This window comes from Schistocerca serialis, chromosome 1 (genome assembly GCF_023864345.2).
Source record: "Schistocerca serialis cubense isolate TAMUIC-IGC-003099 chromosome 1, iqSchSeri2.2, whole genome shotgun sequence".
NCBI lineage: Eukaryota > Metazoa > Arthropoda > Insecta > Orthoptera > Acrididae > Schistocerca > Schistocerca serialis.
In genome coordinates this window covers 560,189,663-560,203,034 of record NC_064638.1, presented here as the reverse complement: position 1 = coordinate 560,203,034, position 13,372 = coordinate 560,189,663, and the positions used below count along the sequence as shown (strand labels likewise).

The 13,372-nt window shown below is 43.2% G+C and overlaps 1 protein-coding gene across 1 annotated transcript in view; it reads right to left on the bottom strand.

The window, feature by feature from the left end:
- Positions 1-604: 604 nt before the first annotated feature.
- The window catches only part of LOC126475491 (lazarillo protein), a 59,652-nt gene continuing 46,884 nt past the window's right edge, over positions 605-13,372 (bottom strand). The window contains exons 4-5 of the mRNA XM_050103401.1: positions 3,988-4,074; positions 605-3,077 (exon numbers count right to left, since the gene is read on the bottom strand). Of these exons, the coding sequence (XP_049959358.1) occupies positions 2,875-3,077; positions 3,988-4,074 (290 nt within the window). The 3' untranslated portion in view covers positions 605-2,874. The remainder of the gene's footprint in view (positions 3,078-3,987; positions 4,075-13,372) is intronic.

The window sequence follows — 13,372 nt, the reverse complement described above, 5'->3', positions numbered from 1 at the left end:
GTACGCACTACAAGTACTGAATTTAAACATCTCTTATCTCGTGTGTTTGAACTTGTGAAGCTACAGTATCACACGTATGTTTTCCGCTGTGACTGGAAACCACACCTCTGTTTATGACTTAGCCTACTGCTCCATACAGTACGACATCCGAATCTATTATTACCCTTTGACTGTCAGAGGGCCGCGGAAAACTGACGATAGAAGCGTGCTTATATTTCTTGATCTCTTGATTCATGATTTACTAGAAATGTACCAAGCATCTCGAGACATGCACTTTATCTTTCTATTCCTAGGTTACAATGCCGAACAGTTTTATTTCAAGAAGCTGAGCACATTGTGATACAGTGACAAACAAGACTTTGGATTGCTGATTACTTAACTTTAATAATAGTTTGATGAATTACATACATTTGTGTAGAACTTGTATGTAAACCTGTAAATAACAGTTATAATGAATTGTTCTTAAGTTTTTAAAATCTTCTTAATTCTCTCTCTCTCTCTCAAGATTTCGAGATTTTTTGTACCTTCATGCAAATGAAAGATGATGCATGTACGGGTTCTGGATGTACCATATGAAAAAGCAATAATGTTTTTGTAGAAGAAATTTTAGTGAACTACACATTAAACTTTATTATATTTCTGTACACGAAAGATAAATTAACGCAATATGTTTCTCCTCTTTGTGCAAAATACACTGTAATCACATGTGGACTGAAATGACTGAATAAAATAATAGAATATATATAGACAAATTCGATTACACCTACATTAGCTGAAGAACACTTGCTACTGCACAACTATAAACACAAGGAATCGACAAGAACTTTGAAGATAAAGAAATATTTACATTTTTAACAAAAAAACACTTGTAGCATCTGCAGCTGTTTGTTGAAGATAACCTTACAATCCTACACATAGTAAATAATTATTAATATAGTGTTGAAATATTTAACTGTTTAAACATTGTAATTTATGCATTTAAAAAAGATAGAACAGAAAATGGTTTTAAGTCTTTCAGTCAATTTCAATTATTTCCATGACAATTTATACGTGGCTGCAACCATAGATGCAAGAGAATGTAATTCACAGAACTATCGTTATCCAGATGATCATTTCTTTAAGTACCACGAATAAAAAGCTACTATTTTTAGTTTTTTCCCGGAAAGTAATAGTCGATGGGATACTAGAAGAATCAAAGAACGATTTTTCTCCTGCGATTGCACAGGTTCTTGACTGCCACTGTTATCTTCTAACAATTTAGTCATATCCTCTTTTGAAGCTCTGGTTCTATTGTGGGGTTGATAGCTTTACATTAAAATGAAAGCCACATTATGGATTAACGTGCCTTCTTTTTGGTCCCTTCTCTAAAGATATTATATCTAGTTTTAGTGTAGCCAGATAACTCTAGACTCACATCATGAAAATGATAGCAGTCAAATAGCTGTGTAATCACTCAATGTGCCTGAATTTCCATTATACATTTACATGATCCCATTTACTTTCCTTGGTTTTGTGATGTAAACTATTAACCACACAATTCTTTTAGAAGCATATTACAGCAAAACAGGACGGTAGAAAATCAGTAATACTATAGCATGTAAGTTTTGATCATAATTTCCAAATCCTCTAAAGTTCGCCAAATTCAAGAGACTAAGAAAGGCCTCCAGAAAGCACTCAAGTTAACAGCAAGTATATTTGAGATTATGAAGCATGAGCAATGTTGTTGAATCAATTTGGAAACGAGAGATACTAAATGTGCCTACAAAGCACCATCACCCTTGAGGTTCGTATTTGGACGATTCTTCCCAAATGAACTATTACCCTCATAAGCTTCTTGCACAGTACAAGATTATGTAGAATGTAACCCTTAAATTAAAGAAATTTTTCAGAAAAGGAGTATATTATTTACACTGCAGATAACATTTATAAGGTTTAAAGTTAGAAAATTTGCCAAGTGAATCATACCATCTATGAAAGCCTGATTGTTCAGTACATCAAGAGTTCTCCACAGTAGGGCAGACTGCCACCTGTTATTTAAGTAAGGAGCTGTGCTATTCAGTTATTAACGTCTGTGATGTCACATTTGATAAGATGTTGACGAGTACTAGATTCGATACCTGCCCCAGAAAATTAATTTGAATTACAAATCTGCCAGAACAAATATTCACCCACAGCCAAACATCGTAAAAAGAAAATGAGAAACATATTTAATTGGAAATAGTAGGGCATCTTGAGAAGGAAAGCAAGAGCAATATACAATACTAAGGACTAGATATTACACTTATTGACAACAGTATGCATGAACATTTTCAGGTCAATGTCACCTTGTTGATTACATAACTCATAACCTGTTTCTAAACATTTTCTGTAAGTAGACAATAAACTGGAACCTTTCACAATGCTTTATCATTAAGAAGAGGAAACATCAGTTTGACACATTCTGTAGCAAAAATAAGAAAAAAGTCATCAAATATTTGTGTTGAATGGTGCTACATTACAGTGAAGTAACTGTGTGTTTTATTTAATGAAAATGTTATCAGTGTATGTTCATTTCTGAAACAATGTGGACAATAAAGTGAGAAAACCCACGGACCACTCCTTCAAATCACAAGTTTGATGGTCTGATACACTTTATGGTCCCTGCTGTTGTATCCCAGGTAATGTGGATCGAAAATCTCACAAGAGTGCAGTGATGTTCACCTGGAAAACAATATGAGCTTTGGAATGCAGAATGTGTCGCAACCCTAGACCATGAAGAGTGGAGATTGTAGCTCTGTGCTGCACAGTAGTTTATCTTTGACGTGTGCAGTATTTGTCCAGGAGCGATGAGCCAGCATCGCTGACCTGAGTCATGACTCGCTGACCATACTGGCTCTAGTGCAGGAGCGCGAACAGCGACGCAATCGCAACGCTGAGCATTGCCCCCACCACGTGCTCTGCGCCAGCGCAATACTTTGCACTTTGTTCCGTTTTCGTGTACTTGTTCAAGTCTAGCTGCAAATTCTTCAGCTCATCCTCCACTCTCTCCAGCGTCATGTTCGAAGAGTTCCGTGATCGTAATAGGATCCATGAGATTTCTGCACAGAGAAAGAAGAGGTTTGATTCACTTGAGTAACAGAACAAAAAAGTCTTGTTTTTGTTTTTAGCACAAACATATATGGCTGTCATTTACACATAGAACTCTTTTGAAGAAATTACTCCAACTTTCTTGTGCTAGCAAATCTCAAACATAATGTGTGTTGTATGTGAGCTGCTACAGTATATAAGTGATGCAAGATAACTTATAAATTCATAACTTCAGTTTAAATATTTCGAGATGATGGTACATAATACATTTCTTTGTTCTGTTTGCATCCTGGTACCAAGTGAAATCCCCTGGCCACAGTACCGTAGCACACCACTTAAGGAGGCAAAATAAATTATTAAATGGAGATGGGCTGTGCCATTTTGTTTAGGACAGTTGTAGGAGAATGACACGATACTATGGTTCAGTGATTTCAACATGTACCAAAACTGCACGCATATACCTGCATCCATAAAAATTAAATTTTTTCGAGATGATTATTAAAGCTTCTTGAATAACCCATCAGACTGTTTACATTGCATAATTGAATGTGCAATATATGTATTGTAGTTTTACACTTTGTGAAAGAACTGTTGAGAGTGTCTCAGAAGTTGTGCCTATTACTCCACTCCCAGCATTACTCACATGAAGTGGCAAGTCACAGTAGTGCACAGTATCAGAAGACCACACAATGTAAACAGAAAACGTGATTTTTAACAATGACAATCCACTCGAGAATGGTATTAATTCAGTTAAAGTGTGTGTGTGTGTCTTAACAAGAATGGTGGTTTATGTATGTGCAGTTGTAAACGAGGATGACTAATACTGGAAAAATGACTTCATTTAATGAACGAACTATATCAGGAGATTCATGGAGAAATAAACATGACTGTGCTGAACAACAATAAAGCTAACTGACTGACCTGTAGAAGCTGCACTGTCCGGGCGCTTAACGCAGGACCACACAATGGAGTAGTTGTCGTAGTCTGTACTCAGAATCCAGTAGTTACCTGCAACATTACCATTACCTCCTGTAGTCAACAGTGACAACTTCATGAATAGTATACCACCTTGCCATACATAATGTCACTACTCAGATAGACAGATATCCCACCAGTATTTGTCCTTATTGCTTGGTAGTATTTGCCTAAAAACTCCACTGGTGGTCTTACTTTCTAGCTTGAAATAAGGAAGATTAGAGTTTCGAGTCCACTCAAAATTATGGCAATTACAATAAAAAAACAAGCCTATTGATAATCATGGAAATAAGCAGCTATGTCTTTGCATATACGGGAATGAATAAAAGTAAAGCGAAGAAGATTGTTCCGCACAGAAAAAGGAACAAAAAGTTGATATCGGCGTCTCTCCAGAAACGGATGTCGAGTCTCAATCAAGCAGTTAACAATACCAGTAAATAAAATAGCAGGAATTTCTTTCCTGTTAGAAAAGATCTTGAAAGTGATCTCCATGGCAGGCAGTGCAAGCTTTCACATGCCACATAATGGATTGCCGCTTCCTAATGTTCCAGGCTGTAAACGAATAGTGTCACAAGCTATACCACAGTTCAAGGGCCTGCAACTGGTTCAGCTTACACTACGCTTTTCAGATGCCCTCACAGTAAAAATTGGGGAGCTTTAAGTCTGATGATCGAGGTGACCTCATACTTATTTCCTTTATGGCGTTATGGCAAACAAAGCAAACGATCGAAGTGTAGGGAAGCCAAAATTCCTACCTGAACACTGAAATTAAATAATTCCTGATGTCATGATTGAACCATCCCCCAGAATTACTGTAACGAACAGAGTATTGAGCTGGTGTATGATACCAGCTCTACCACAGGTAGCGTCGTCTGAAGAGTACTGGATATACACTCCTGGAAATGGAAAAAAGAACACATTGACACCGGTGTGTCAGACCCACCATACTTGCTCCGGACACTGCGAGAGGGCTGTACAAGCAATGATCACACGCACGGCACAGCGGACACACCAGGAACCGCGGTGTTGGCCGTCGAATGGCGCTAGCTGCGCAGCATTTGTGCACCGCCGCCGTCAGTGTCAGCCAGTTTGCCGTGGCATACGGAGCTCCATCGCAGTCTTTAACACTGGTAGCATGCCGCGACAGCGTGGACGTGAACCGTATGTGCAGTTGACGGACTTTGAGCGAGGGCGTATAGTGGGCATGCGGGAGGCCGGGTGGACGTACCGCCGAATTGCTCAACACGTTGGGCGTGAGGTCTCCACAGTACATCGATGTTGTCGCCAGTGGTCGGTGGAAGGTGCACGTGCCCGTCGACCTGGGACCGGACCGCAGCGACGCACGGATGCACGCCAAGACCGTAGGATCCTACACAGTGCCGTAGGGGACCGCACCGCCACTTCCCAGCAAATTAGGGACACTGTTGCTCCTGGGGTATCGGCGAGGACCATTCGCAACCGTCTCCATGAAGCTGGGCTACGGTCCCGCACACCGTTAGGCCGTCTTCCGCTCACGCCCCAACATCGTGCAGCCCGCCTCCAGTGGTGTCGCGACAGGCGTGAATGGAGGGACGAATGGAGACGTGTCGTCTTCAGCGATGAGAGTCGCTTCTGCCTTGGTGCCAAAGATGGTCGTATGCGTGTTTGGCGCCGTGCAGGTGAGCGCCACAATCAGGACTGCATACGACCGAGGCACACAGGGCCAACACCCGGCATCATGGTGTGGGGAGCGATCTCCTACAGTGGCCGTACACCACTGGTGATCGTCGAGGGGACACTGAATAGTGCACGGTACATCCAAACCGTCATCGAACCCATCGTTCTACCATTCCTAGACCGGCAAGGGAACTTGCTGTTCCAACAGGACAATGCACGTCCGCATGTATCCCGTGCCACCAAACGTGCTCTAGAAGGTGTAAGTCAACTACCCTGGCCAGCAAGATCTCCGGATCTGTCCCCCATTGAGCATGTTTGGGACTGGATGAAGCGTCGTCTCACGCGGTCTGCACGTCCAGCACGAACGCTGGTCCAACTGAGGCGCCAGGTGGAAATGGCATGGCAAGCCGTTCCACAGGACTACATGCAGCATCTCTACGATCGTCTCCATGGGAGAATAGCAGCCTGCATTGCTGCGAAAGGTGGATATACAGTGTACTAGTGCCGACATTGTGCATGCTCTGTTGCCTGTGTCTATGTGCCTGTGGTTCTGTCAGTGTGATCATGTGATGTATCTGACCCCAGGAATGTGTCAATAAAGTTTCCCCTTCCTGGGACAATGAATTCACGGTGTTCTTATTTCAATTTCCAGGAGTGTATATACACATATACACTGCTGGTCATTAAAATTGCTACACCAAGAAGAAATGTAGATGATAAACGGGTATTCATTGGACAAATATATTATACTAGAACTGACATGTGATTACATTTTCATGCATTTTAGGTGCATAGATCCTGCAGAATCAGTACACAGAACAACCACCTCTGGCCGTAATAACGGCCTTGATACGCCTGGGCATCGCTGTACATGTACATGTACAGCTAGCTACCCATGCAGCTTCAACACGATACCACAGCTCATCAAGAGTAGTGACTGGCGTATTGTGACGTGCCAGTTGCTCGGCCACCATTGACCAGACGTTTTCAATTGGTGAGAGATCTGGAGAATGTGCTGGCCAGGGCAGCAGTCGAACATTTTCTGTATCCAGAAAGGCGCGTACAGGACCTGCAACATGCGGTCGTACATTATCCTGCTGAAATGTAGGGTTTCGCAGGGGTCGAATGAAGGGTAGAACCACGGATCGTAACAGATCTGAAATGTAACATTCACTGTTCAAAGTGCAGTCAATGCGAACAAGAGGTGACCGAGACGTGTAACAAGTGGCACCCCATACCATCGCGCCGGGTGATACGTCAGTATGGCGATAACGAATACACGCTTCCAATGTGCGTTCACTGCGATGTCGCCAAACACGGGTGCGACCATCATGATGCTGTAAACAGAACCTGGATTCATCCGAGAAAATGACGTTTTGCCATTCGTGCAACCAGGTTCGTCGTTGAGTACACCGTCGCAGGCGCTCCTGTCTCTGATGCAGCGTCAAGGGTAACCGCAGCCATGGTCTACGAGCTGATAGTCCATGCTGCTGCAAACGTCGTAGAACTGTTCGTACAGATGGTTGTTGTCTTGCAAACGTCCCCATCTGTTGACTCAGAGATCGAGACGAGGATGCACAATCCGTTACAGCCATGCGGATAAGATGCCTGCCATCTCGACTGCTAGTGATACAAGGCCGTTGGGATCCAGCACGGCGTTCCGTATTACCCTCCTGAACCCACCGATTCCATATTCTGCCAGCAGTCATTGGATCTCGACCAACGCGAGCAGCAATATCGCGATACGATAAACCGCAATCGCGGCAATCTGCAATCCGACCTTTATCAAAGTCGGAAACGTGATGGAACGCATTTCTCCTCCTTACATGAGGCATCACAACGTTTCACCAGGCAACGCCGGTCAACTGCTGTCTGTGTATGAGAAATCAGTTGGAAACTTTCCTCATGTCAGCACGTTGTAGGTGTCGCCACCGAAGCCAACCTTGTATGAATGCTCTGGAAAGCTAATCATTTGCTTATCACAGCATCTTCTTCCTGTAGGATAAATTTCGCGTCTGTAGCACGTCATCTTCGTGGTGTAGCAATTCTAATGGCCAGTAGTGTATACTGTAATAGAGCCTCAACATTCATATTCATTTTCCCGTCAGGAATTCTCATGAGGTTTGTCCTCCTTAATGTTCACCCCATATGCATGAGGTTGGTTCAGCACATACCCCTGTTTGGTGAGAGATGTCGCTATTAAACCAAGTGGAGGTTAATAGTGTGTGTCTCCATTTTTTACTAACACAAAAAAGGCACAATTTAATAAGACATTTGAATTTAAACGGCCATTTCAAATTTTGTTATATAGTTTCCAAAGAATTTTAATCTGCAGTCTGTTTCACTGAGTAAGTGAAACCATTCGTTTTTGGGTGGAAACTTATGACGAGCTAAAATCTAAATTGGGTGCTGTACACGGTGGACCTTCGCCATCTATGACAGATATTGCTTCAACGAAGTTAAAGGTGGTCGCCAGTCCTTTCCTGATGGTGATCGGCATATCTGGTTACCGATGGAATCATCAAGTCCACGACATGAGTGTCACTGATCGTTTAACATAAGTGCGCGTAGAAGCAGACGTGTGTATCGAGGGGAACGACAGTATTTTACACAATGGGTTGGCAATGAAAAAATTTTCGGCTCTACAGATGACGTGAGTACAAATGAATAATTGAGTGTGGCTTTCAAGTCCAAATACGTGCTTGGAGACATTTAAGTGAGATACAAAGGACACTTTGCAGTGAGTAGTCACCGTCACTGGACATTACATCCGGAAACCAAGTTACAATCAAAGCTAAAGGTTGCTTCTGGTGAACCTGCTCCAGGGAAATAAAAATGTTCCAATCAGCCAGGAATAGTACGGGTATCATACTAAAGGGCATTATTAAATAAAGAGTCCTTTTCTTATGCCACGCCTAGCGAGATAAAACATTCGAGCTTTCGACAGTCTTCACGGCAGTCGTCCTCAAGAATTAGCAAAGATATCTCTTAGGCAAGCAGCAGCGTCCAGAACGTTCGAGAGATGAGCCTAAATCCATCGGCATACGAACCATGCTTTTGAACATTAACGTTGAGCGTGGCGAGTTCAAGGTGCTGCTGAAGACCCAGAAACGATACGACTTTGCGTAAGGTACGCGCGTCCCAACGTGGTATAGCCGATCGCAGCACGCTCCAGTGGCATTTATCAGCCATCTGGCTCGTAAATCACACTATGAAATGGACGGGCATAAAATTCCTTTATTAAAACGCACATTTCCGCCATTTTCCATGTATTATGTTGAACAATGTAAACTCCATGTAGAAATTTCAACAATTTAGGAAAAGATGGACAGCTATGTGCGATAAAGAAGACTTGTTAAGTTGCAGAGAGGCGCGATTAAAACACAATTACACAAATCTTTCAGCCAGGGCCTTCATCAGCAAAAAGGAAACCAACATCATTCATACAAACAAGCAAACACACTTCATGCACACATGACACCAACTCCAACAGCTCAGTCTACAATGCTTCTACCATGTGGGATGGCAATAGAAATATGGAGGGGGCGGGAAAAGGGAATGAATAGTAGGATATGGATGGGGAGAGAGATGAACACTGTCTGGCAAAGGGTTCAGGGACTAGAATGCAAATAGGCGCAGTATCAAGAGATGGTGGGGCAGGTAGGTTGGGGAAAAAAGGAGTGAAAGAAAGAGGAACAGGGAAAAATGGGCGGATGCGTTGGCAGACGGCGGCAAACAAAGAGGCTGGGAGATGAGAATATGGAGGACATGATAGACAGAAGGGTTGGAAACTGTTAGGTGAAGGATTTGGAGATAATATAATACCAAAGGTTGAGGCCTGGATAATTACGGGATCAGAGAATTCGTTGTAAACGTAACTTCAATCTGCGCAGTTCAGAAAAGCTGGTGGTGGAGGAGAGGATCAAGATAGCTTGGGTAGTGAAGTAGCCATTGAAATCAAGCATGTCACGCTCAGTTGCATGTTGTGCCAGTGGGTGGTCTACTTTTCTCTTGCCCACAGATTGGTGGTGCCCATTCATCCTGGTGGACAGCTGATTGGTGGTCATACAAATATAAAAGGCTGTACAATGGTTGCAGCAGCGCTCATAATGACATGGCTGCTTTCACAGGTGACCTGGCCCCTGATGGGATAGAATAAAGATGTGACAGTAACGGAAGCGCTGGGTGGGTGGATTGGGCAGGTCTTTCACCTGGTCTTCCACAGGCATATTAGCCTGCCGGCAAGGGATTGGGGTTGTGAGTGGCCTAGGGATGGACTAGGATGTTGTGGAGGTTGGCTGGGCGATGGAACATAAATTTAGGAGGGGTGTAAGGATCTTGTATAGAATATCCCTTGTGTCATGGCATGATGATTGGTAATCAAAGCTCTGGCGAAGGATATGGTTCAGTTGTTCCAGTCCAAGCTGGTACTGGGTAACAAACGGAGCAATCTTCTGAGGCCAGTCCTTGGGTGTGGCAGGAGGATGGGGATGTGAGGGGAAATGGTATAGGAGACCTGTTTGCAGACTAGGTCTGAGGGGTATTGCCTGTCTGTGAAGGCACCAGTGATAGCAGCATACTGAGAAAGCGAGTTTTTGTCACTGCAGATACACCCTCCCTGGGTGGCCAGGCTATACAGGACGCATTTTTTGGCGTAATAGGTATGACAATTGTTGAAATGCAGGTACTTTTGTTGGGGTTTAATGTGGTCAGACGCGCAGATTGAGCCATCAGAGGAGGAGGTCAATGTCTATGGAGGTGGCATGCTGGGTTGAAGAGGACCAGGTGAAGCGGATGGTTAGAAGGCATGAAGATTGTGAAGGAACAAAGATATGGTGTCTTGGCCCTGAGTCCAAACCATGAAGATACCATCATTGAATCTCCTCTATATAGCCAATGAACAGATTGGCATAGAAGGGCGCTGTGACAGTGCCCATGGCTCTGTAGTTGACTTGTTTGTCTACCTTCCCATCAGAGAAGAATTACTCATGGATTAGGATAAAGTTAGTAAGGTGTATGAGGAATGAGGCTGCAGGTTTTGGGGTCTGACGGACAATGGGAAACGTAATAATGTTCAGTAGCGGTAAGACCATGGGCATGAAGGGTGCTGGTATATAGGGAGGTGGCACTATCAATGACATGTAGGGATCTAGAAGGCAAAGGGGTGGGGGTGATGGGTAGTTGATGAAGGAAGTCGTTGTTATCTTTGATGTGGGATGCTAGATTACAGGCAATTGGTTGGATGTGTCAATGAGGGCCAAAATTCTTTCAGTGGGGGCAAAATAACTAACCATAATGGGGGCTCCAGGATTGTTGGGTTTGTGGATTTTGGGGAGCATATAGAGAGTTGGTGTGTGGGTGTCGTAGGGGTGAGGAGGGAGAGTGATTCAGGGGAGAGGTTCTGGGAAGGGGCTAAGGCTTTAAGCAGAAACTTCTGGGATTAGATCACTCTGGTAGAGTTTATAGGTCGAGGAACCAGACAACTAGTGGACATCTTCTTACAGGTAGTCACCGTCTTTTATAACAACAGTGGCGGAACCTCATGATTTAATTTGGGTGAAGGGCTAAAGGTGAGGCCTTTGGATAGGAAAAACTTCTGTGGAGCTGAGGGTTTTGGTAGAAAGATTACCAACAATGTTGTGGGAACGTTTCGGCTCTGGATTTGATGGGAGTTTTGGGGGATACTTCAAGTTGAAAAGGTGACACAGTTTAGGTGTTACGAGGAGTGGACAAGGGGGAACATTGTGGGAAAGATATGGGCTGGATAGTGGTGTCCTGAGGTGGCAGTAGGATGCCAGCAGGTTAGATAACTTGTGGCGGTGGTGTCTGAAATGCTCCTCCAGATCCTGGACAGAAAGAAACTAAATTTCACAGATGTGGTGTATGGAGTGGGAATTGCACAGTAATAGTGTCTTGCAGAGGGAGCGGAAGTGGTTCTGGGATGCCTGTACCGTGGAGATGTGTTTTTGCCGTACAAGGTTTGTGAGGGCCAGGGACTGCCAGAATCTGAGTAGTTTAAGGTCGTTTTTAAAGGAAGGGCGGGATTCAGAGGAAGGAATTTTTATGGTTACGCCATGGGGGCGAGAGTGTTCCATGGTTTAGGCAGCATTTGAGAAATAGAATGTGGGGCTGGGTTTTAGCCAGAGAATGGGATACTTTTCTTAACTGGTGCAGAAAGATAGAGCAGGGGTCCATTGTGAAGGAACGGAGTAAAAAACCGGGAATGACACGGAAATGGGCAAAATAGGTGTTAATGGTTGTGAAAGGAGCTGGATAAGAGAAAAGACGCGTACGAAATACGTAAAGACACACAGAAACACATATAGATACGCAAAAATACGCACAGACATGCAAAAATACGCACAAATACGAAAAATACGTAAAAATACGATAAATGCGCGAAATTGCGTGAAACCACGTAAAAATACGCACAAATACGTTAAAACGTACAGAAACGCGGGCGAAAAGGAACAGGTGGTATATGGGAGTATAAACCTTGCAATAAGTGAAGAGAGGGGGAGGGAGGTATGGGTTAGGTCGAGGATCACAATTTCTTGTGGCATTGGCAGGTGCGGAAAATAAGATGAGGGATGAAATGGGGTCAGTAGGAGTAAATATTATTATAACTATCAGAAGGAAAGATTTGGGGCATCAGAAGCTGTATCAACAATCCGTGCAGTCACGAAGCCTGTGTCGTGCGCTGACGATCGTTGATACAGTGTCGCTCGGAAGTACATGAGGTTTGGAAGGCGGTGCATAAAAACAGGAAAGAAGAAAAAGATCGGATAATGAGAAGAGTAATACTATAGAGAAGAGTACCAAAGGAAAACATCACAGTGTCATGGGATGGAAGAAAAGCTGTTCGCCAAAATTAAACAATAGAAACTCCAACGTAGGAATATGAACAATGTAGGAACAGATAAATTATTGTTACTTATAGTAATTCTCCCCTCCCTTAATTATCCCGGCCTCATCCTATGGTAATATACTGTTCCCACACCCTCCACCCAACAGTTTGCTCCCCCCCCCCCCCCTTTCCTGTCATCCCACTCCAGTTGCATTCTGGCCTGAGCTGCTGGAATTATCATGTGTGTGTGAGCTGTGTTTGCTTGAGTGAATGAATAGCGGGTGTTTCTCTTTTGCTGATGAGGGGTGTGTCCGAAAGCTTTGTGTAAGTATCTTAACTGAGGCTGCCTACAATTTTACGTGTCTTCTTTACGGTAAGTAGTAATCTACCTTTACCTATGCTGTTATGTTGTTCAGTCTGAAGTATACGTAAATATAAAACTACTTCGTTATTCATGAACATGATATAAGGTGAAAGGAACAGTATCATGTGCAGTCAATAAGAACATCAGCATATGGAAGTTCCATTGCAAATAGTTCTCCGCGTAAGATAAAAATTATTTCATCTTTCTCTCTTTTTAGCAAAACCCTAAGGTCATACTTACTTGAGCACTGTTCCTATTCAGTAGCAGAATCTTTATATGCGAAATACAAAACTTCAAACAAGGAAGTGCAAAATATCTTACTGCAAGTAGTGCAAGGTGTCTTGTACATAAAGCCAGTCTAACAAACTCGCTCCTCAGAAAGAGAGCACTTATATTTGCGTAACATCGAATTATATACTTCTGTCAAGCTAATAAGGAATCACAACCTATTTGAAAATGCATTG